The 26,201-nt window shown below is 32.4% G+C and overlaps 1 protein-coding gene across 3 annotated transcripts in view; it reads left to right on the top strand.

The window, feature by feature from the left end:
* The window catches only part of LOC101890397 (zinc finger protein 281), a 58,127-nt gene extending 45,867 nt beyond the window's left edge, over positions 1-12,260 (top strand). For all 3 annotated transcript variants that reach the window (XM_011297563.3, XM_011297561.3, XM_059123336.1), the window contains 3 exons: positions 5,748-6,661; positions 6,732-6,828; positions 11,974-12,260. In XM_011297563.3, coding sequence (XP_011295865.1) covers positions 5,748-6,661; positions 6,732-6,828; positions 11,974-12,140 — 1,178 coding nt within the window. In that variant the 3' untranslated portion in view covers positions 12,141-12,260. The remainder of the gene's footprint in view (positions 1-5,747; positions 6,662-6,731; positions 6,829-11,973) is intronic.
* Positions 12,261-26,201: the final 13,941 nt, after the last annotated feature.

Here is a 26,201-nt window from a genome sequence, read left to right as displayed (position 1 = left end):
AAACAAAAGAACCTTCTGACCAAAAATTATTTCCTAAACATATTTTCACAAGGCCTTCAGGCGAAAAAATGCCAAGTTTTTAAGATTATTTAACATCGAGTTCAGAGATGGGCAATATCGGCCCACTACTTGTGGCACCTAAAATAGTTTACTGCACAGAAAGAGAAAGGATAATCCAATTTGGCTCCAAATTCTAATATTTGCCATCGAAGTGCGAAAATAGCCAATATCGGTTCACACCATCCAGTACATCCCCCACAAAGGGTCAAAATTTGTAACTAATAATAACTCTTATAAAATATGATGCACGTATCCGATTGTCTTCAAATTACACACATTACAATATTTTCATTAACGCCAGGTCTGGTGTGAATATGCGATAAACCGGTTCACTCCTTCTGGTACCTCCCCCACAAAGGGTCAACATTTTGAATTTTTTTTGGAGCTCATAAAACACGAAATAAACATCCGATTCCATTCAGACTTGGCACGTCTCAATATTTCCACCAACACAAGATCTGTTATAAAGATGATACAGATCGGACTATTCCTTCTGGTACCCCCCTCACAAAGGGTCAAGGTTTCGAATAGCCAAAAACGATTTTAAAATCCGAAATAAACACGCGGTTCTCTTCAAATTATTTATATATTTTTATTAACCCAAGGTCTGGTGTGAAGTGAAGATATATCGGTCCACTCCTTCTGGTACCTCCCTCATAAAGGGTCAAAATTTTGAGTAATCGTGAAGATCATGAAGATCAAAATATTCGACTCTTTTCAAATTTCACACATTCCAATACTTCTACTTAAGCAAGATCTGGTGTGAAGATGTTAGATATCGGGCTACCTCTTTTGGTACCTCCCCCATAAAGGATCAACATTTTGAATAATTATAGCGTTTATAAAATTTGAAGTCCGTGTCCGATTATTTTCAGCTTTCGCACATTTCAAAATTTCCACCAACACAAGGTCTGGTATGAAGGTTGGATTAAACGGACCACCCCTTGTAATACCTTCTGCACAAAGGGTCAAAATTTGGAATAACCATGAAGCTCATAAAACGTGAAATTAACATCCGATTCTTTTCAAATTTCACAAACCCCAATACTTTTACTTAAGCAAGATCTGGTGTGAAGATGGACAATATCGGACTACTCCTTCTGGCACCCTCCCCCTTTTCTCTTTTTTATGCCATCCACCATACTATGGAGGGTATATTAACTTTGTCATCGCGTTTGTAACTCCTCGAAATACTCATGTGAGACCCAACAAAGTTTATATATTCTTGATCAGCGTAAAATTCTAAGTCGATTTAGCGATGTCCGTCTGTTTGTCCGTCTGCCTGTTGAAATCTCGCTATCTTTCGAACGAATTGAGATAGAAGGCTAAAATTTTGCATACATATTTATTTTTCCAGTAGGCATGTTGAGTTCGTAAATGGGCCATGTCGGTCCACGTTTTCGTATAGCCGCCATATAACGGTATCTCCCGATATTCGGTATTTTGATGATTTTAGCGACATTATTCACCCGAAATTGTTTCAAATTTGGTATTTGAAGTTCGAAATGGATACTACAGCCTATCACAGAAAATTGTCAATGCAGGTCCAGGTCTTCGTATAGCCCCCATATAACGGTACCTCCTAATATTCGGTATTTTGAAGATTTTAGCGTCATTATTCACCCGAAATTGTGTAAAATTACGTATTTACAGTTCGAAATGGATACTACAGCCTATGGCAGAAAATTGTCAATGCAGGTCCAGGTCTTCGTATAGGCCCCATATATCAGTACCTCCCGATATTCGGTATTTTGAAGATTTTAGCATCATTATTCACCAGAATTGTTTCAAATTACGTATTTAGAGTTCGTAATGGGAACTACAGTCTGTGAGAGAAAATTGTCTATGAAGATCCAGGTCTTCGTATAGGTCCCATATATCAGTACCTCCCTATATTCGGTATTTTGACGAGTTTAGGTGCAATACCCACCGAAATTGTTTGAGATGTCCGTATTTGAAGTTCGTAATGGATGCTACAGCCTGTGACAAAAAATTGTCTATGCTGGTCCAGGTCTTCGCACAGCTGCGATATAACGGTACCTCCCTATTTACGATATGTTGATGATTTTAGCTACATTATTCACCCGAATTGTTTCATATTTCGTATTCGAAGTTTGTAATGGCTAGTACAGCCTATGACAAAAAATTACCTGTGCAGGTCCAGGTCGTATGGCCATCATTTCATCGTATAATCATCATTTGAAGGGTATTTTTCGGAATTTTTTGAACGTTTTCAAGTTCTTTCTAAATGGTTGTGGAGGGTATTAAGGTATTAGCTGCTTTTTTACTTGTTTTTTTTAATTCTTTTTTTTTTTTTTGTTTTTTAAGAATTTTTTTTTAATCCTGTTGACCAAAACTCATTCATTTTTAAGAATATTTTTACAAAGTTTTTCAAAAAAATTTTTTTTTTTTTTTGAAGGAAATATTTCAAGGACCCCTTACCAAGAATCGCGTTTTCTTAAATAATTTTTAACAATTTTTTTTATTACATACGACTTTTTTAAGAGCTTTCAATAGCTACGAATTTTTTTTAATTCTTGGCGGAATTTTAATCGATTGTCTTAAAAAAATTAAGGACTTCCCGGCTATACATCTATGGTGTATTTTTTATTTTTTTTGGGAATATTTATTCTCCCCTTTAAAAAAGGTAATTCAAGGGTCTTCTGACCGAAAATCCTGGAAAAATTGAATAAAAGCTATCCGAAGAACTTGCATCTCACCCCCTTTAAGGCTATCAAGCTATTTAATCGGCAAATCGTGACCAAGACATTTTTTTTTGGTTGTTGTTGTCTCCCATGACAACCAATTGTTTGTTGTTGTTGTTGTTGTTCCCCATATACTATTATATAATATATTGACCATTGTCCTTGGAGAATTTACATAATTGGCTGAGAGCCCCACTTATTGACAATTAATCCATTTAATCATGCTCCTGCCCATATCCTGTTCCTTTTTTAATTAAAAGAATTTCCTATGGCCACTTTTTTCGGCTTTTTTGCCACTGCCTCTTGTGTTCTAGAAACTGTTCTAACTTTTTCAAACTGACAGACATGACATTATTATTCACATTTTTTTCTCGAAAAAAAAAACATACATATATGTAAGTATATGTGTATGTATGTATGTATACAGAATTGTCAATTTTATTTCGGGGGTATATATATATATAATATAAAGATATATAAAGTAAATGGCCTTGAGCTATTAAATATATACTCTCCACACGCTCCATGCTATGACCATGGTAAATTGTTAATGTAGGTGTGTGTGTGTGTGAGTTTGTGAGAGTCTCAAAAGAATATCATAAAAACAACATTGTGATGGTGATGGTCCTAAAAGCGGAGCACAAAAAAATCTTATAGCCTGGGATTTATAGGAAGTAAATTACTTGGGGTCCCGCTTGGCGGGGAGTGGGGGTGGTGAGGATGGTTGCTTCAAAGATTTGCTCGTTTCTTAGGCCTATTTTTCTTGTCATCTTCTTTGCTTAGAGTTGTTGCCATAGGTTTTTTATATTCCTTGTCTTTGCCATCTCTCTTTACATTGGGGTAGGTTTTCCTTTGAATTGAATATTCAATTTCCTTCAAACACACACACACGCACATTGTTGCTGTTTTTATGTAATAATTTGTTGTTGTTTCGGGGAAATATCTTTAAAAATTCCTTTTGAGAAGAAGAAGAAGAAGGAATGTTGGTCGCCCAAAAGTTGTTGCCATGTGCCTTGGCTGGCTAACATTTTTTCCAATTAAAAACAGCAGCAACTCAAATATTAAATTGTTTTTTTTTCGTTTAGGAAAATATTTTAAAGTCACCCATAAACTTTTCATTCATTTCCCCCATTTTCCCCAACGGAATTCCGCGAACATCAAAGAAACCCTGACCCAATTTTCGTTGGAACGAAAAAAAATTATTAATTGCAAATATCTCTTGAATTTTTTGTGTCACGTGTCGCGGTTTCTTCTTGTCTCAGATGGCCAACAATCGGGTTTCGGGGAAATTTTTCCACATGGAAATTGCTGGAATTTTCTATTTTTGAAAATTTTAAAGAAATTAATTTAAAATAATACACCAATTTTAAGCTTTGGGGAATAGAGGTTTTTTTTATGGAAAAAATTCCTTGAAAAAATGTCAATTTTTATTAAAAAAAAATCATTTGTCAAAAAAATTTTTTTTTGAAAAAATTTATTTTTTTTTGAAAAAATTTAATTTTTTTTTGAAAAAATTTAATTTTTTATTTTTTGAAAAAATCTCATTTCTTTTTTTTAAATTTCAATTTTTTTTAAATATTTATTATAACCTTTATGGAATAGTGGTTGTTTGGGGGAAAACAAAAAAGATGTTGCATAAAAAAAAAAAAAATTTTGTCAAAAAAATTTTTTTTTGAAAAAATTTTATTTTTTTTTGAAAAAATTTAATTTTTTTTTGGAAAAAATTTAATTTTTTTTTGAAAAAATCTCAATTCTTTTTTTTAAATATTTATTGTGACCTTTATGGAATAGTGGTTGTTTGGGGGAAAACAAAAAAATGTTGCATAATTTTTACAACAATTTCAATTTTTTTTAAACTTTCTTTTTTTTAAAAAAAATTATTTATTTATTTCTTTTTTTTAATTTTATTTATTTATTTCTTTTTTTTTTTGAAAAATTTTAATTTTTTTTGAAAAAATTTCAAATTTTTTTGTCTTGTTTTTTTTTAAATTTCAATTTTTTTGTTTATTGTTTCATTTTTTTTTAAATATTCATTTTGACATTTATGAAATGGAAAATATTTTTTCTGAAAAAATATTTTTTTTTTGAAAAATGTCTTTTTTTGTTAAAAAAAAATAAATTTTGTTTCTCTAAAAAATAAAATTTTTTATTTGTTTTTGAATTTCAATTTTTTAAAATATTCATTGTTACATTTATGGAATAGCGGTTGTTGGGGGAATTTTTTTTTTTGAAAAATTTCAATTTTTTATTTAAAAAAATTCCTATTTTTTCAAAATTTCAATTTATTTTTTTAAGTGTTTTGAAATTCATTTTTTTTTTTTTGAAGAATTTCAATTTTTGTTTTTTTTTTAATACTCATTTTGAAATTTATAGTGGTCGTTGAGGAAAACAAAAAAATGTTTTTTTATTTGAAAAAAATTGTATTCTTTTTATTTTTTTTGAAAAGTATCAATTATTTTTATTTTATGAAATAAATGTATTTTTTTTTAAATTCAATTTTTTAAAAAAACTTTCTATTTTTTTTTTTGGAAAAAAGGTAATATTATTTTTTTTGTTTTTTGTAAAAATGTCAATTTTGTTTTTTTTTTTTGAAAACATTTCAATTTTTTTTTTTTTTTTTTTTTGAAATCAGAAAATTTTAATTTTTATAGTGATTGTTGGGGGAAACAAAAAATGTTTATTTTTTGAAAAAAAAAATCTATTCTTTTGTTTTATTTTTTCGAAAAATTTCAATTATTTTTATTTTATAAAAAAAATTTTTTTTTTTTGAAAAAATTTAAAATTTTTTTCTATTTTTTTTTAAATATTTCAATTTTTTTTTTTTGAAAAAATGTATTTTTTTTGAAAACATTTCAAATTTTTTAAAATCGGAAAATGAGAAATTTTTTGTTATTTTTTATATTTTCAACATTTTTGTCACAAAATCATTCAATATCTCACTAATCTCCTATTTCTCTCTCGCCTCTCCCTCTCTCGTTGCAGTTCTCAATCAACAAATCTTACAAAATGTCAATCAATCATGGCAAACCTTGGCCAATACCGCCAACACGGTCGACTACTCATCACATTTGCTATCCGCTACACTGCCAATTTCGATACAACACTTCCTCAAATATTCGGAAACAATAAAAAAGGAATCCTCAGGTATTGTCGGCTCACAAATTAACTCAGGGAATTTAAATTTGAGCAATTTGGATGCAACGTCAGGATTCAACATCAAGAATGATGTTCTCAAGAATGGGACAAATTTGGCCAGTTTGGCTTTGGGTGGTGTGGCACTGACGCCCAGTAACTCGGCGGTGAATGGCAATCATCATGCCCACAATGGTAACAATGGCACCACATCACTTGTCAACATGGATCATGGTGGTGGTGGCGGTGGAGGAGGTACCGCAGGTGGTGGTGGCCATATACAAAATTTAAATGATGTTCAAAACGGGCAAATTGTCAACAATTCAATGGCCACAAATGGCGTAGTGAATGGCACAGCCAATGGTGTGGCCGCCAATGGTACAACTGTGGTCACAAGTACCGCTGCGGCCGGTACGAATGGTACAACAACCACAAACGCAGATGGTACCACAACCACAACAGCGGCCCCCACCACCACAACCAAGGCCAAGAAGGGTAAAAAGAAGAAGCCACCGAAGGAGAAGAAACCCCGACCAAAACCCGGTGAGATACGTGAAACCAAAGCCCTGGATGGTTCAACTCTATACTGTTGTCCCGAATGTCAAATGGCCTATCCGGATCGCAGTCTAATCGAACAGCACGTTATATCACATGCCGTTGAACGGCGTTTCGTTTGTGATATCTGTAATGCAGCTCTGAAGCGTAAGGATCATTTGACTCGTCACAAGCTGTCGCATATACCGGATCGGCCACATGTGTGCAATGTAAGTTGGAGGGAAATGTAAAGGGAGAAGGAGAATATTTTAATAATCTTATTTCTGTTTTATTTTACAGATCTGTATGAAGTCCTTTAAGCGCAAGGAGCAATTAACCCTTCACATTGTCATACATTCGGGCGAAAAGAAACATGTCTGCATTGAGTGTGGCAAAGGTAAGGATAATTGAGGTTTACTTGGTTCATGTGTGGATTTTTATAAGGCTTATCTTAAGGAGACCTCAGCACCTTCTTGGAGTAGGCCAAGCATTTTCTTAAAGAATTTACAAGATCTTTAAAAAAGAAAAAGGAGACTCAGAAGTCGCCTGGTCGAATGGGACTAAATATTTATTTTTGAAGAAAACAATCAATTGTCCTTGAACAAAAACAATTAGAGTTCTTATTTTCTTATTGAAGATCTGTATGTATTCGTAAATGAGGAAGAATCTGGTCTTAAATGAGCGTAAACTATATTCTTTAGACAGAATACACCTTTTATTTGTGGATTGTTTTAATGATTTTCTTAAAGAAGACCAAATTTTTTCTTTAAGGGAATCAAATTATTTTCTTTAGGGCACCAAAATGAATGCTTAAAAGAGACATAGAGGTCTGTATGAAGGGTAGCAAATACCCTTTTTATCTGTGAATTTTTAAAGAGGCTATAGCACTTTCCCGAAGAATATCAAAAAGGGAATCGCACAGTTCCCTTCTTAGATGAGACACATAAGTCTGTACGAATGGGGTCAATTACTTTTTTTTTAAAGAAATGAAAAGGTTTACTTATGAGTGTTTTATTAAAAAAAAAACATGTCATAAAGGGCCCATATACTTGTTTGAAGGACACCAACAAGTTTTCTACAAGGAAATCAAAAAATTTTCTTGAGAGGTCTTCGCGAAGGGGACAAAATACTTTATTTATATGTAGATTTTTAAAGGCAATTGTGAAAGGGGCCTCAGCTCTTTATATAAGAAGACCAGGGAGTTTTCATAAAAGGTATTACAAGATTTAGAAACAAGGCAGAAAAAATGAGACACGAGTGGGGCCAATTACATTTAGTTTACCAAAACCAAAAGTTTTTCTTAAACGAGACCAAATAGACTTCTTATCATCTTATTAAAGACCTGTATATATTCTTGAATGAAAAAAAACTTCGTCTTAACCGAGCCTAGAAAATCATCTTTGAGAAGATTAACTATATTCTCTTCAAGAAAACTAAAGAACTTTTCCTTAGGGAAAGGTATTTCTTGAAGGTAACAAAATGCTATTTTAGAGATCGCATTGAGCCACTAAAGAATACGGGAAGATCGTAATCGTTCTTGAAGGTCTGAATAAGTCCCTAAAAGTGAACACAAGTTGTTTTTTAAAAAGGCTCAATGTTGTTAATATTAATCTCTTTTAAGGAGACCCAAGGGTATTTTTTTAACAGGGCAAAAGGCGTTGTTAATTAATATTAAATAGTCCTTATACGGTAAAAAAATTCCTATGAGTAAACCTCCCAAACAGGGCCTCAATGCCCCTTCAAAGACCATCTTAAAGTAGGACCAACTTAAATTGTCTAAAGATATCCGAGATTCATCTGAAAATGAGATTCTACAGACTTGCTGAAGGGAAACCTAAAAGTACTTTTATGCATATCAAAACGTCTTTTCAAATAGACCAAAGGGTCTTCTTGACATATTTGCCTTTTGACCGGAAACCAAAAGGCCTTCGGGAAACATAAACAGATAGTCAGCCTCCTACTCTAAAAGATGCGTACAAGTCTTCTTTAGGATACCAAAAACGGTTGTGTAACCGTTTTTAGGATGTCTGAAAACTTGGTGCGAGGCATGAATCAAAGCCGTGACACCATGGCGGCTCGCATCCGCAGACATATGTACAGACGTTTGTGGCATGCCAATATAGACGGCAATTCATATTTAAGTTCCCTCCACGAGCTGCCATGAATGGTGGTGGAAACTATGGCTTAATCACGGCCATAGAGAATAAAAGAGTGTGGAAAATCACGGTCAACGCAATACGAGAACCGAGTTTAGGTGTTTTCCATTTTTTTTTTTTTTGCTTTTGCTGGCAAAAGAACTCTTCAAGCCGGCCAATAGGGAGATAAATATACAAATAGGTTGTATCGCCGTAAGTGGGGCCATTTTCCCCATCACTTCTTCAACGAAGGCAAATTGGAAACAGTTGTAAACGACAAAAAACGTGGTGACAATGCCAAAAAAAATCACCTTTTGGTTGCCTTAGCATCAGAACGTTGGGCCAACGTTTCGAACACATTTTGCATGCATTGGTGATGATTAAATGGAGCAATCCTTGTAAATTTAATTTGAGCCAAAAGATAGCAAGAATTCTAAGAATAATAAAATTGTGGACACTTCATAGTTTTCATGAAATATCTTCATTCAAATATTTGAAGAATTTCAGAAATAAAATCGTGTTTTTTTTAAATATTTAAGTGCTAATGCTGATAATGCTACTACTCACTTTTATTTAAAACTTGAGTTTTTTTTATACCCTACATCCTGAAAAGCAGGGTATATTAACTTTGTCAATCCGTTTGTAACATTCCTAAATATTCGTCGTAGACCCCATAAAGTACATATATTCATAATCAGCATAAAAATCTAAGTCGATTTAAATTCGTCTGTCTGTCTGTCCGTCAGTGTGTTTGTCTGTTGAAATCACGATACAGCCCACATTATTTGACGTAGACCTTCAAAATTTGGCAGAATAATTTGTATGGTGTCTAGGATGGTTGGTACTGAAAATGAGATATATCGGTCCACGCTTTGGTATAGCCGCCATATAACCGTACCTCCTGATATTCGGTATTTTGATGCTTTTCGCCTGATTTTTTCCACGGATTTGTCTATAAATTTTTATATGTAAGTCATAATGGGTTCTAGTTTCATAGGCGGAACATTGCATGTATAGATCTACGTTTTCATATAGCCCAGATATAACGTATCTCCCGATATTCGGTATGTTGTTGTTTTTTGCCTCATTTCTCCACGGATTTGTCTAAACATTGGTATTTGTAGGTCAAAATAGGTACTAGCTCGTGTGGCGAAAATTGTATGTATAGGTCAACGTTATGGTATAGCCCCCGTATAACGGTACTTCTCGGTACCACTGATTTGTCTAAAAATTGGTATTTGTGGGGTATAATGAGTTCTAGCTCGTGTGGTGAAACAATGTACGTATAGTTCCAAGTTTGTGTATTGCCCCCATATTACGGTACTTCCCCATATTCGGTACTTTGATGATTTTTGCAACATTTTCCCCCGGATTTGTCTAAAAATTAGAATTTGTAGGTCATAATGGGCTCTAGCTGCGGTAGCGCAAAACTGTATGTATAGTTGCACGTTTTTGTGTAGCCCCCATATAACGGTACCTCCGGATATTCAATATTTTATTAATTTTTGCCACATTTTTCCAGCTCCGGTGGCAGAATTTTGAATATTTAGGTAAACGTATTCTTATAGCGCACATATAACAATAGGATTTTGATAATCCTAGTCAAATTTACCCACGAAATCGTTTCAAATTTGTTCTTCGTGAAAACAAGTTTAGAAAATTTACTTCTCGAGGAAGTCTAGACGGCATCCTCACGAAAAAACTCTTAAAAATTTCTCTTTTTTAAACTCAGAAGGTCTTCCTGCTATATAGAAGTTCCAAGGTTCTTATTTTTAATGAAGTCTTCCCACACAAAAGCAAAATGTAATTTAGTCCCAAATTGCTATTTTCTTTTCATAAATGTCTCGATGCGGGACACTTTAAAAAAACCTAAAGGAGCTACTTTTTATTTGTAACTCTTATTTTTACAAAAGTACTTTTGAAAGTGTCTTCTTAGAGTATAAGTTGAGAAGCATTATGTCTTACAAAAGACTGGAGGGCAGGAACGGAGGATATTCATTCAAAAATAGCCTGAAGGGCATCTTGTTATTGACCCAGTAGGTATTTTTCCCTTCAGAGAAAAGCATAAACCTTTTGTCTCCCATATTTTCTAAGGATGTTCTTTTTTTAGAAAATTTAAAAGGTAATTTCCCAGTCCGGGGGTGTCCTATTTTCTATGAGATTTCACCAGATGGTCTTCATACAGGTCTTTCTACGGAATATGAAAATATTCCAACGGGCTGGTAATTTCATATGCTTTCTAAATCAGCAACGTTTGGTGGTTCTTAAAAAAAATCTCGTTTCCACGGGGCGAGGTACCCTACACCACTTGATTTTTTAGTAGAGCTCCCGTAATAAAAGAATTTATTTGAAGTAGATCATACCACCTATCAAACTTTGGCTTTAGAGCAGCCATAATTTGGGTTCAGAGGGAACTAATATGCGGGAGGCATATCCGATTCAGAATCGATTTTCACCATTATTTACACAATATACCTGAAATGGGATTAAGGATATATATGGGAGCTATTTCCAAATCTTAGCTGATCTTGATAAAACTTGGCAAAGGTATTTCCGTACTCTATAATATATCCCGTACCAAACACCATTGTTGTCGCATGCATATTACGAATTTGAGGGATTTAAACACCAAATCGGATGAAACATATATATGGGAGCTATAGCTATATCTGATCCGATTGTCACCACATCTGAACCGATCTTAATACAATTCGACAGAGGTATTTCTGGGCTTTATTTGATATATGGTATCAAATATCATTCTTGTCGTGTGCATATTACGAATTTGAGGGAAATCGTATGAAACATATATATGGAAGCTATAGCTATATATCTGAACAGATTTTCACCAAATTTGATATACTTGCTTCTAGACTGAATACGGTCGGATGTGCCCAAATTCTGTTCATTCGGATTGATATCGGTCATTTGGTGCACAATTAACCCGAAATCGGTTTAATATATACATGGGAGCTATATCTAAATTGGAACCGATTCTCACCAATTTCAATAGGGTTCGTTGTTGAGCCAAACAAATATTGTTTGGAAAATTTCATCTCAATTGGACCCCTGCATTTTGTTCACAAAAATACATGGACAGGACATGGACGGACAGATGGACTGACAGGCTTAAATCTACTCAGAAAGTGATTCTATGAAGATCCTCAAAAATAATTATGGGTCTATCTCGATTCAAATGCATAAAGGTATAATACCCTTACCAATACGTGGTGTAGGGTATAAAAATAGCTTTATGTTGCTACTTAAAAAAACGCACATTTTTATAAACGTTAGTTTATGTACTTTGAAAAAAATATCTTTTGATCCTTTAAAAAAAAAAATATTTAAAATATCCTATTTTGTTTCAATTTTTTAATCATTTCCCTCCCTCCTTTCTTCCATTTCAGGTTTCTATCGCAAAGATCATTTACGCAAGCATACACGCTCACACATTGCTCGTCGTGTTAAATCGGAAGTGTCGGCGCAAAATGTCAGCACCACAGGCAGCAATGGCAATAACAGCAGCAATGGCAACAACAGCAGTAACCAGAATAGTACATTACACGGTTCCTGAGGTTCGTACAAGGACTTTTGGTAAACTGTTATAAAATTTCTAAACTGAAAAAAATGTATAACTCTTTTCTTAATATCGAGGTGATAATTTAAGGATAAGCAAATATTAAAAAAAAACAAAGTATTTGTATACGATAGAAGAGAGAGAGAGAGATAGGGAGGGGCAATATAAAGTATTTGATTTTTCGAAAACAAAACAAAAAAAGAACAGAGGAGAGGGAACAAAAGTATTCATTTGATTATCCTTAGATTACACACAGACAAAACATCCTTTACACACAATGCAGGTGTATGGATTGTTTGCGGCACAAAGAGTTATGCATTGAAGGAAATTTTATAAAAATTTACCGAATGTCCTGCTAAGCGATCATTTATTGGAAAAAATTAAAAAAAAAGTTTTTTATGATTTACGATTTTTTTTTATTTTTTTCATTATTTGATTGGAGTTAATTTTCATATCATTTTTTTTTTCTAATAATTAATTTTAATTTAATTACATACACAATTTTTTATAAAAACGAAAAAAAAACAACATTACATAAACACGCACAAAATTGCTTAACAACAAATAAACAACAAAAACAGAAAGATTAAACCTAAAACAAAAAACCCATTCAAAACAATTTGAATTAAGTCTACAAAACAAAAAAACCATTTAACTGAAATGATAGCAATTAAAATGTACAAAACAAATATTTACCACAACAACAACAAAACCATGAAGAAAAAAAAACAATAATATTTTTTTAAAAACAAATTCAAACTTGAAACAAAATATCCTTGTCGTCGTCATTGTCTTTCGAAATCGAAAATAATATTTTAATAATAAACCTCAACCAACATTGCCAGCTGAAAAGCCCACAACGTTAACATTTTTATTGTTGTATGTGTTTCTGTATGTCTCTGTGTGTGTGCGTTTTTCATGTCTACATGTGATGGTCATCATTCAACAACAACATAAACAAAATTAAAGTCATAAATACATTTTTTTCTTTTCTTTTTTGATAACTGTGATCTTTGCTGGCTAAAAAAAAAAGAAAAAAATTAAAGAAAAAACATCAAGAAATCATTGAAATTGAATTTTTTTTTTCAAAAATCATATTTGCTAATTATTCTCCATATAAAATAATATATATTTTTTTAAATCATCTATTACATAGTTTCATGTGCAATTCTTTAATATTTTTTTTTCATTTTATATAGGTTGCTTTTTGTTTTAATTTTTTATATATTTACATTAATTTTCATTTTTATAAAATTTATGTATTTCTAATAATAATAAATTTTATCACATATATTTTAATATATAACGTCATAAACTTTATTTTTTTAGAAAAGTAGTCTTATCCTTAGTCCTTATTCAAGAGAAATATTGTCTCCCTTGCAGCACCATAGGTGGAATTTTAATGTTTGGGTTTAGTTTTATTAAGACACAAAGGCTTTATATGCAAGTGACATTAAAAATATATTTTGATAAGTGCAGCCAACAGCTGAAACGTGTGGCAATATATGAGCTATAGAGCCCTATCTGTACAAGCTGTTCTCTGAGTAAAGTGGCCTGCTCACACATTATGTTGTCATTGAAACGCTGCTTCCCAAAGAAAAAAATTGTTTTTGTATTCCCGTACTGTTTTAATGGTAAAACCAGTAAAAGAGAGATATGTTATATTCGCTCTGAGAAAACTACTTTGCCCAGACAGTACGAGAATGCAAAAATAAGAAAATATGTCTAAATTAGATGGTGATATGTGAAGCCTTAAGCAGAAACATGTGACAATATATCAGCTATAGAGCCCTAATTGTACAAGTCGTTCTTTTAGTAAAGTGGCCTGGGCACATATCAAATTATATTGTCAATGACATGCTGCTTCCCAAAGAAAAATATTAAATATATATTCCCGTACTTTTTTAATGGTAAAACCAGTAAAAGAGAGATATGTCTTATTCGCTCTGAGAGAACTACTTTACCTGCTGTTGTTGAGGTTAGAGAAACAGAGGTTAGAAATACTTCAATTTTGTATAGCCTCAGCCATAGAGGCTAGAGAGGGTTTTTATCATCTGATACGGCCTAAACATATCTCATCGCAATAACGGTTTTTTAGACCCTAGGTCTCTTTGGATCAAATCCGTTTCAAGACACTTGGAGTCGATCTAGCAATTTCCGTTCATCCGTCTGTCTGTCTGGCTGGTGCACACGATAATTCTCGAAGAAAGTATCCGGTTTGATCCAAACATGGTTCATCGTAATATTATTATCAAACTTAGATCGAGTTCGGTTATGGACAATATAGGTCCACTTCTTCTGGTATCTCCCCCCACAAAATGTTAACATTTTCAAAGAAAATAATTTACTGCACAAAAAGAGAACGGATAATCCGATTTTGCTTCAACTTTGCAAATCCTAGGGGCGAAAATGGACACTATCGATCCACTCCATCCAGTACTTCCTCCACAAAGGGTCAAAATTTTGAATATTTATAACTCTTATAAAATGTGATGTAAGTTTCCGATTGTCTTCAAATTACACACATCACAATATTTTTTATTACGCCAAGATCTGGTGTGAAGATGGGATATATCGGTCCACTCCTTCTGGTACATCCCCCACAAAGGGTCAACATTTTGAATATTCATGAGCTCATAAAACACGAAATTAACATTCGATTCCATTCAGACTTGGTACATCTCTATATTTTCATCAACACCAGATCTGTTATAAAGATGGTAGAGATCGGACCATTCCTTCTGGTACCTACCTCACAAAGGGTCAAAGTTGTGAATAACCAAAACGATCATAAAATCCGAAATTAACATTCGATTCCATTCAGACTTGGTACATCTCTATATTTTCATCAACACCAGAACTGTTATAAAGATGGTAGAGATCGGACCATTCCTTCTGGTACCTCCCCCACAAAGGGTCAAAGTTTCGAATAACCAAAACGATCATAAAATCCGAAATACGCATCCGGTTCCCTTCAAATTACACACATCGCAATATTTTTATTAACCCAAGGTTTGGTGTGAAGATGGAATATATTAGTCCTCTCCTTCTGGTAGCTCCCCCACAAAGGGTCAAAATTTTGAATATCTATGAAGCTCATAAAACACGAAATTAACATCCGATTCCATTCAGACTTGGCACATCTCAATATTTCCATAAACGCAAGATCTGTTACAAAGATGGTACATATCGGACCATTTCTTCTAATACCTCCCCCACAAAGGTTCAAAGTTTTGAAAAACCAAACGCTCAAAGAAGGCGAAATAAACACCCAACTCTCTTCAAATTTTACACACACAAATATTTTTGCTAACGCAAGATCTGTAGTGAAGATGATATATATATGCCAACCCCTTCTGGTACCTCACCCACAAAAGGTACATACTTTCAATTTTGATTACCAAGGTATTCACATGCTTCATGGCTTGCTTATTTTATGCCAAAAAGTTGCATTAAAAGTTGAGCTATAGAACCCTTACTCTACATGGTATTGATTAAATATAGAGAGCTGGCCACATATCAACTCATATACATTATCAAAAACAAAAATATAGATTTTTGTGTTATATTATATTGAACCAAACAATAAAAGAGTTGATTGTAATTTGGGTATGCAAAAGAAAATAAAGTTTTGTAATAGATTTCAAAAAATAACCTCCATATATTGCATGTATAGATTTCAGCCTTGTTTTTTTTAATATAAAACCCAACATATCAAAATTACTCATGGTGCTAAACGAGACAATTATCTTTCCGATTACATTTTTCTTAAGTTCCCTCCATTTTTTCCTTTCATCATTTTAATTTGCAATAATATTTTTTTAATAAAAAAGAAAAAATATATCTTATAAGGCTTTTAATGCTTTATCTAATTTTTAAGTCTATAAGTTAAACTAGAAAAAAAAAAAAAAAAAAAAAAAAACAAAAAATTAAAAATTTTATTATAAGTCGAATCCAGTAAATACAAATTAATTTTATTTTTAAGTTTAATTTGAAATTAATACCAAAATTTCCAAAAGAAAAAAATAATATGACACAAATTGGAAATGATTACAGATCGATCAATGACTTCATCATTAAAGCCCTCATACATTTTTAACAAACAAACTCGAATATAATTAACTTGGAAGAAAAACAAAATGAAAAACCAACAAAGAGTTCAAATAAAATTAAAGAAAAAAATACCTCTAAAAGAAAACTAACAAAAAAACTCAGCAAACCACAAAAAAAAATCACACTTTGCTGCTTAAAAAATGTGAAAATAGTAATTGTTTTGTAATATTTTTAATTTGGTTTGTTATTTTTTACTTTTTTTACAAAGCCACAATATTTTTGAAGGTTAACACATGGGCTGGAGGAAAACAAACAAAAACAAGTAATACCACGTTTATATTACTCAGTTTCTATTGTCTAACCTTAATGAAAACGAGGCTAAAGGTGAGAATACATAAAACCCTTTTTTGAGTGGCTTAAGCCGTGGGCTGGCTTCTTCGCGAAATAACAAAGAAGCATAGGGCCAAAATCGAACTAAGACAACCTAAAATGCTTTTGTTTCTCTACAAAGAAGCCAGCCGATGACTTAAACCACTCAAAAAAGAGTTTTAGGTGTTCTCACCATAAGAGCAGCCACAGTATTGACATATCCTTAAAATTTTGCTCTTGTAATATTATATACCTTGTTTTTTTTTAAGAAAAAATACTCCCCGGCCATGTGTTAAACTCTCCAAATTCCTTCCCCTCCATGAAAATCAACAAATTTCCACAAATAAAAAACCAACTACAAAAGAAATAACTTTGAAAATGCAACAAAATGTTCAACAAAACAATACAACAACAACAAAATACAAATATTACCATTAATCTATATATAATAACAATAATAATAGCGTTTACTATAGAACAGAAAAAAAATCGCAAACCACAAATAAAAAAATATTTTGCAAATTTATAAACAAAACCGTTTCCTTAGAGATCGTAACAAAAATCTTTTTGTGACAAGTGGCCAAACCGCCTGTCTCCTGTAATGAACAAAAATAAAAAACAACAACAACAAAAAGTAAACTTCTCAGATTACCATTTACCGAAAAATTAAAGTTCAAATTACAAACAATATTTATACATACAAAAACAAAACAAACAAACAGCAACAAAAAATACAAATTACGAAAATAACAGCATTTTTTATGTCAGCAGGAACAAATTACTAAATATTATACGACAAAAAATTATATATATTTAACTCTTAACTATTACAAAACAAAAAAGAAGAAACAAAACGAAAACCAATTACTAAGTATATATACAGAACATACAACAACAACAAATAGCTACATAATTCCATAACATAAAAAAATAATTCTAATCATAACTCCATAATTTTTAATCATGCAAACAAAAACAAAAAATAGTACATACAAAACACAATAGTAATACAACAAATTAGTTTTACAATATAAATATACATAAAAATAATTAATTTTAAAAAAATATATATATACATACGTGCATAAATAACATAAAAGGATTTTTTATTTTTTTTTTTTTCCAAAAATATTGTTTTTAGTTTCAACATTTGATTGTTTTTCCTCATATTTAAAAATTTATTGCGATATTTAAAAAAAATGCAATTTGTTATGGTATTCCGAAGATGAAAGCACAAAATCCAAGTTTAAAGAGTAAACAACCATTGAAATTGGGAAAAAGAATCATATCAGAATTTACCAAAGGATAGTCCGTTAATTACGCCAATGTAAACGTAAATTACAACGAACAATATTTTCATTAAGGATTTTCCTTATTCATCTCTTTACAATGAGCAATCATTTCATTCTGGCTATTTTGTTGAGTGGCCAGCCAACTTTGTTGCGAGAGAAACTGGATTTGTAGATCCCTACATTTGGGAGATCATCTTATCCCAAAGCCTGGTGGCCACACATATAAACATACTATGTTGAGAGAGAAAAAAATTGAATTGTAGATCCCTACATTGGGATGTCATTATCACGCAAAGCTTACTGGTCACACATAGAATTGGTCTTGTCTGTATCAAAAAAAAATAATGTTTTTAACAATTAATAGCCAGTGAAATTAAAACGCATTAATTCTGCCAATATAAACTTATACTAAAACAAAAGATTTTTTTTGTATAATTTTCTTACATAAAGTGGTAGAAGAATACAGGTAGACGCATCGACAGACAGCCGCTGGGACAATGAACTGTCAAATCAATCTTGGAATTAGAATTTTTGAATGAAAATTAATCAAATTTGTAAACATTTTGGAAAAACGCATATTATAATAACCTCCAATTGACTTCGTGTAAGGAAACATATAAAAATCGACTTATATTTGTAAAAAAATAAACAGAGGCATTCTATGATTTTCCTTACCATGATAGTAGAATACAGCTAGATGCTCCAACGCTTGGGAACATTGATATGTCAAAAATGTTAAAATGTTTTTTTTTTTTTTCAAAACTAAGTAGATTTTTATAATTTTTCTTATACGACACCAATTGGAAGTTATTATTGATATGCATTTTCAGCATTTTTAGAAATTTAAATAATTTTTCACTAAAAATTAGTTAAACAGTTCATTGTCCCAACAGCATTTCTCAACAATTCCTACGAATTTCAATAATTTTTCATATAAAATTTTCAATTCCAATTTTTTTTACAGTTCATGTGTGTCGATACGACTACCTGTATTCTACCATGCTATGCGTAAACATTTCTTTCTTTGCTTTGTGGTTAGCCACCGTTGTTGTGAGAAGAAAAAAATAGGATTGTAGATCCCTACATTTGTTAAGATTGCCATATTACAAAGCTTACTGGCCACACGTTGAGTTATTATGACGTTACATGCCGCTAACAGCTAAAAGGTTCTCTAGATATGTTTTTCAAGTCAGGGCCTGTTTGGAACTAAATTCGCAAAATTTTCGAATGTTTGATCTTGGATTCGGGAATAATCTGAATTTGTTTTACAGAAAAAAAAAATCGATTAAAACATTCGAAAATCGGAGAAATATAGGATGTCGTCCGATCCGAAATTGTGAAAAATTTTCAATGTTTGATCTGAAATTTGAAAAAAAATTTAATATTTCTTTTTATCCGAAAATTGGAATTGGATTTGACTAATTTTTTTGAAATTAGGAAAAAAGTCGTGTCGAGTTCGATTGAAATTCGCAGAAGAAGAAGTAAAATTCGAAACATTTTTGTGTGTCTGAACGAAATTAGCAAAATTTTCGGATGTCTGATCTGAATTTCGGGAAAAAAATTATATAGTTTCATTCAAAAATCTGGAAAATTTTGTTTAATTCATTCGAAAATTGGAGAACTATAGGATGTCCGATACTGTGTTGGATCCGACATTTGAAAAATTTAATAAATTTGAAAATTTAATAAAAATTGGAAAATATTTGACTACTTTTTTTCGAAATTTTGAAAATTATTGGAAAAAATTTGGATGATATATTTGATATGGATTTCTATGGCACTTCCCATAGTTCCCGGAGTATGTTCTAATGTCGCATCTAAATAATTAAAATAAAATAAAAATATCTACTGGACATGTGTTCCGTACAAACGCTGAGGAAAAGCTGGAAAATCTCGTCTGGAAAAACTTGCTGCTGACGTCGGTTTTTCTTTGTTTTTTTTTTTTTTTTCAAACGAAACAAAAGAAAGGAGTGTGTGCAGATTACACGGAATTTTTTTTATGGAAAAAACGGTAGAAAATCTCGACAAAAACTAGGACATCAGCGACCTCGGAAGCATGTACTAAGGTGTGCGTACATAAGCAGTATGGCATCATGGCTAGGTATATTAATGTCAAATTATAAAGAGAAACGACGGCAGTATTCGATTGCGGCTCTGGCATCCCTTTATGATGTGCCACAAAATATGACTTCAAACTGCTTATGTACCTACACCTTTAGCTGGGTAGATTGAGAATTCAAAAAGTAACAAAACTTCTTTAAATATCGCAATAATTATTAAATGGAGAATATCTTGCTTTTTTCTTATTATCCCGAAAGTTTTCAATAATTTTCCTCTGTTGCTTAAACTACAATAGAATACAAACGTAAAACATAATAGTTAAGAATTTTTTTCAATACAAAACTCAAAAACGCTGCACAGAAAATTTCATGAAAGAAAGCCGAAATTTTGAAAATCTTTTTCATTCTTGAAATTATTCTGTGTGGCAACTCCACAAAAATACAGTCTTCGCAAAGCATTACACAAATCAACTATAAACTATAGACAAACAGAATATACTATAGAATTATATGAAAATACCATAAAACAATAAAACAAACAAAATACAAATATACCAGCAACAAGAAATACTTGCAGAAAGTACAAATCTTTCCAATAAATAATTTAGAAAACAAGAAGAAGAAGAAGAAGAAGAAAGCATACAAATCTACAAATACAAATTTCATTTAAGGACAAACAAAATAACTGGTTAAATATTAGACAAATTAAAGTAAGCAACAAAACAAAAAAAAAAAAATAAAATGATGTTCACTGCAGCTAAACTCAACAGAAAAAAAACAAACTCATAACAAAACAATCAATTTTTTTTCATTTATAATATTTTTTCTTTGGTATTTATTTATTTTTTTTTAATTTCAATGTCTTTAAAGAACCCCCTCATTCATCCCACATTTTAGTATTAAAATAGAGTTTTAATAACAAAAACAAAACAAAAAAAACTTAAATTTATAATAAAACAAATATTAAGGAAAAACAAATTTTGCAATTCAAAACTCAGGGATGAAGCCTCCAAAAAAACAAAAAGAAAACAATTTAAAAATAATAATAACAAAAAAATACAATTTTCGCAATATTTGAAAAAAGGAACACATTTTAAGTATTTAAAAAAGAAAACGAAAACTCGATGAGAAAAATACCCCCAAATTTAAAACTAAAATGAATTTAAAAGAAATTAAAAAAATGAGATTATTAAACAGCACAAAAAATAAAAATTTGGAAAAAATAGAATTTGTAAACGAAGAACAAAATACCCCCAAACAAATTTCTTTTAAAAAAACCAAAAAACCATTTATGTGATTTTTTCAATTTCACGGAAATAATGAAGTTTGATTGATTCTCTTTAAAACAAAAATGAAAGTATTATTTAATTTTTTATTTATTTTCACATTTTATTTCATTTCTGCAGAGTAACATGTGTAAGGTTTTAAGTTTTTGAATAAAAAAAAACTGGTAACACTACACTCTAATGCAACGGCCATTTAAACTGTATGGAAACTTGTCATGTGGCCAGCCACCCTAAACATTGCACATGTTACCCTGTAGTTGAACAACGGTGTTTCTGTTTTATTAGAGAATAACGACGAAAAAGTGAATATGTAATGGACTGAAATAAAAAACAAACAAACAATTAAGGCAAAGTAGTATTTAAATGAAAAAAACAAGAACACAAACAAAAATCCCTTTCATTAATGATGTGAAGTAGATTCGAAAAAAAAAAAACAAATACAAAATTGTAAGGTGTAAGGTTAGGCTATGCTTAGAGTATTTCTGTGAGAACAAGACAAACATCAAAGGATGATTATGATTATGAGAGCGTTAGAGAGAGAGAGTGTGTTAATAACAAGTCTCTATTATTATTCTTTACTCTTTGTGTTAAAACTAGGCTTTCTCTTTGAAGCAAAAACAAAACAAAAGATAAACAGCTGTACACACAGCCGTATTTTTTAATGAAATAAAAGAATATTAAAGAAAAACAATTTAAACCCATATTATTTTTATAGAAATCCCTCCCCCCAAAAAACAACAGCGATAAACATTTATACATACCCTCTTCATATTTTCTATTTGTATGTAATAATAATGTTTATGGTATTTTTCTTTTTTGTGAAATGAGAACAAAAAAGAAAAAAGGCAGCATAAAACTTTTTTTAAAACAAAATAATACGTTTTTTAAACTCACCACTTGAATTATTGTATTATAAAGAAAACTTATTATGATTAATAATAACAAACAGCAATAATAATATTAAATATATTATTATTAATATTATTATAATTACAATCCACAACAGCAAAACAAAATAAACAAATAAACAAAAGAATATTATATAACTTTGTAATAATATATATACATTTATTTTAATTATTATTATTATTACAATTAAGTGAAATCCACATTTAAGTGAAAATATAATTCGAAAAAAACAACAACAACAAACAAACAAATTATTAAACAAGACAAAATGAGAAAAAAACAAAACAAAGAAAACGACATTTAAATTGTAACCACTTCAAATTCAATAAAGATTATAAATATACAAAAAAAAAAATATTTATTGGGTTTTATTTTGTAATAAATATTAGATTTTAGAACATACCCCATGGTAATGTAAGCGCAGCAAGCACTTGGGGCATTGGTGTGATCGTTTAATGTAAAAGTGAGAATACATAAACGCTTTTTTGACTGGCTTAAGTCAACGGCTGGCTTCTCGTAGATGAAAAAAGGAGTTTTAGGTTGACTTAGTTCGATTTTGGCCCTAGGCTTCTTTGCTCATTTCCAGCCAGTCAGCCGATGACTTAAGCCATCCAAAAAAGCTTTTTATGTTTTCTCACCTCTCAGTTCTACATAAAATTGAGTTATAATTAATGCCGAGCTCAGAACCGCAACAGAATGCCTCCTCATGACACCTCTCGTTCATCTACCTGAGAACGTGAAGGTCTTGCCCATTACACAAGGAAATGATATCGATACATTGCATTGTCCTGACACTTTGGGCGACACTTGAATGCTTGCGCAGAAAGCATCATTTCAGCTCAATATATAAAATATTCCACGTTTTCCTTATACGAACCATCTTTTATACATTATATTGGTCAAGCCATTTGTCTGATTAGACCTAATATTAAGTATATACTAAAAAGGTGATAACCGCTCAAACACCTTTAAAATACCGGGTGCCAAAGGAAATGGAGAGTGTGGCATTGTTGCGAACTGTCACAACAGTGTAATAATCAAATCTGCCAGAAAGCCGCCTTGAGAATAGCCATAGGGCGCCTCCTCATGACACCCTTCGACCAACTGAGCAAAGGTCTTACGTGGAACGCAATAAAATGCTGTCGATTCGATACTTATTTATTCTTGACACGTTGGGCGCCACTTGTCACGCTTCCGTACAGTTTTCGTTACATGATTGAATATTACGTGGAACCATATAAAATGCTGTCAATATGATGCTTAATTTTGTTTTTGTTTTTTTTTGACACGTTGGGCGCCACTTTTGTACTTTAGTGGTCAGCTTCTAGCTCACAACATTTACCCTAACAATACCTATTACTTATACCTATTCAAAATAAGATCGGCGCCCAATATCTTCTTACTAACCGAACCCCCTACCCTTAACTGGTGAGCTGAAAATTTTTACAACCTCGCTTCCAGCATTGGGGGATACGGGATAAATTCAAAGTAATAATTCTAGAATTTCGCCGTGAGATCGCCAATGAACCTCTACTCTAAAGTAGATCGCCTCAGAGGTCGCTACTATAGAAAAGATCACGTCAGAAGTCGCTAAAGTAAAGTACCTGGCTTCAAGGGTTGCTGGTCCAAAGTAGGTGGCCTTAGAGTTCACCACTGTAGAATAGTCTGCCTCAGAGGCCCCTATTGTTGAGCTGCTGGCCTTAGAATTCGCTGTCGTAAAATAATTGAGCTCAGATACCCCTTTAGTAGAGCTGCTGACCTTACTGGCCTCAGAGGTCGTTGCTGTAAAGTAGGTGACTTCAATGTTGCTAGTCTAAAGAAGCTGGCCTTAGAGTTGGCTGCTGTAAAGAATCTCGCCTCAGAGACCCTTATTGTAGAGCTGCTGGCCTTAGATGTCGCTTTCATAAAGTAACTGGCCTCAGAGATCTCTGCTATAAAGTAGTTGGGACAGAGGCCGCTATTGTGGAAGTTGCTACTGTAGGGTAGCTGGCCTCAGAGGTCGTCAATACAGATTGGCTGGCCTCTAAGAACTTTGCTGCAAAGTAGCTTACCTCAGAGGTCGCTACCATATAATAGTTTGCTTCAGAAGTCGCTAAAGTAAAGTAGCTGGCTTCAAGAGTTGCTGGTTCAAAGTAGTTGGCCTCAGAGCTCACCACTGTAGAGTAGTCTGCCTCAGAGGCACCTATTGTTGAGTCGCTGACCTTAGAGGTCGCTAAGCTGGTGTAGAACAGAATGATTTTCATCAGGAGTCGCTGCTGTTGAGTAGCTGGTGTCGCTACAACGCTAAGTGAGAGATGTGACGTTGGGTGTGCAACAGTGATGGTTATGTGGGTCAAGTCTGTATCATGTCACTATACCCCGAACCAAATACAGGTTCACTTATTCAAATTTTCTCAGGCAACAAGAATGAAATGTATCAAACCAATTTGTCGCTGTTTTTTTCTAATTTCTGTAGCAACAAGAATGATTCTTGTCAAGTTGGGCGCCATTTTCATGCTTCTGTAACAATGAGGTACTGAGCCTTATCAAACAAAGTTGTCGCTGTTTTTTCTAATTTCTCGCATTTCTTATTCACCGCACAAGAATGATTCTTGATACATTGGGCGCCATTTCATACTTCTGTAACAATGAGGTACTGGTATTTTCGCAGTATTTTTTCATTTCTCGCAACTTCTATTTACCACACAGACCCATTTTTATACCCTCCACCATAGTATGGCGGGTATATTAAGTTTGTCATTCCGTTTGTAACACCTTTAAATATACATTTTAGACCCTACAAAATTTATATATTCTTGATCAGCTTAAAATTAGCGATGTCCGTCCGTATGTCCGTCTGTCAAATTCACTCTAGCTTCCGAGCGAAATGAAGTAGGTTGATAAAATTTTACTCAAATGTATATTATGTCTTCTGGACTTTTGGTCCAGAGGTCCACGTTTTGGTATAGCCCCTATATAACGGTACCTGCCGATATTCGGTATTTTGATGATTTTAGCGACATTATTCGCCGGAATTGTTTCAAATTTGGTATTTAAAGTTCGTAATGGATACTACAGCCTATGGCAGAAAATTGTCTGTGCAGGTCCACGTCTTCGTATAGCCTCCATTTGAGCGGTATTTATCATTTTTTTATTATTATTATTATTATTATTTTTTTTTTTTTTTTTGAAAATTTTCAGGTTTCTTTCAAGTGGTGGAGGGTATAAATGGTTGAGGATATACTTGTTTGTTTTAATATCCCGCATCTTTTATTCACCACACAGGCCCACTTATTCAAATTTTCTCAGGCGCCAGGAATGACACTTAGCACGTTGGGCGCAACTCCCATGCTACTTTAGCAAAATGTTACAGAACTCAATCACACAAAGCTGTCGCTGTTTTTTCTCATTTTTCGCATTTCTTATTTACCACATAGGACCACTTTTCCAAATTTTCAGTAATCAGGCTACAAGAATGAATACATTGGGCGCCATTTTCATACTTCTGCAACAATAACCTGAACCAAAATATTTTACCTTTTTTGTTTTAATATCTCGCATTTTTTATTCACCATACAGGCCCACTTATCCAAATTTTCTCAGGAGCGAAGAATGATTCTTGACACGTTGGGCGCCACTCCCATACTTCTTCAACAATTAGTTACTGAACCTTCGCGAACAATTTTTTTCGCTGTTTTTTCTAATTTCTAGCAATTTTTATTCACCACACAGGCCCCATTATTCAAATTTTCCGTGGCAACCAGAATGATTCTTGACACGTTGGGCGCCATTTTCATACTTCTGTAACAATAAGGTACTGAACATTATCAATTAAAATTTTCGTTGTATTTTTTCATATCTCGCAACTTTTGTGCACCACACAGACCCACTTTTCGATTCTTGACACGTTGGGCGCCATTTTCATATTTACTTCAAAATAAGGTACTGAACCTTATCAATTCAAATTTTCGCTGTTTTTCTTTTAATTTCTCGCAACTTTTGTTCCCCACACAGACCCATTTTTTCTCCATATTGACGAGCTTCAATAAAAACCATTTTTTTTTTCACTTTTGTTTATTTCCTTTATATATGTATTTTATGTAGTACAAT

This window comes from Musca domestica, unplaced genomic scaffold (assembly GCF_030504385.1).
Source record: "Musca domestica strain aabys unplaced genomic scaffold, Musca_domestica.polishedcontigs.V.1.1 24, whole genome shotgun sequence".
Classification (NCBI taxonomy): Eukaryota; Metazoa; Arthropoda; class Insecta; order Diptera; family Muscidae; genus Musca; species Musca domestica.
The sequence above is the reverse complement of the archived record's forward strand: the minus strand, read 5'-3'. Positions and strand labels throughout refer to the sequence as shown.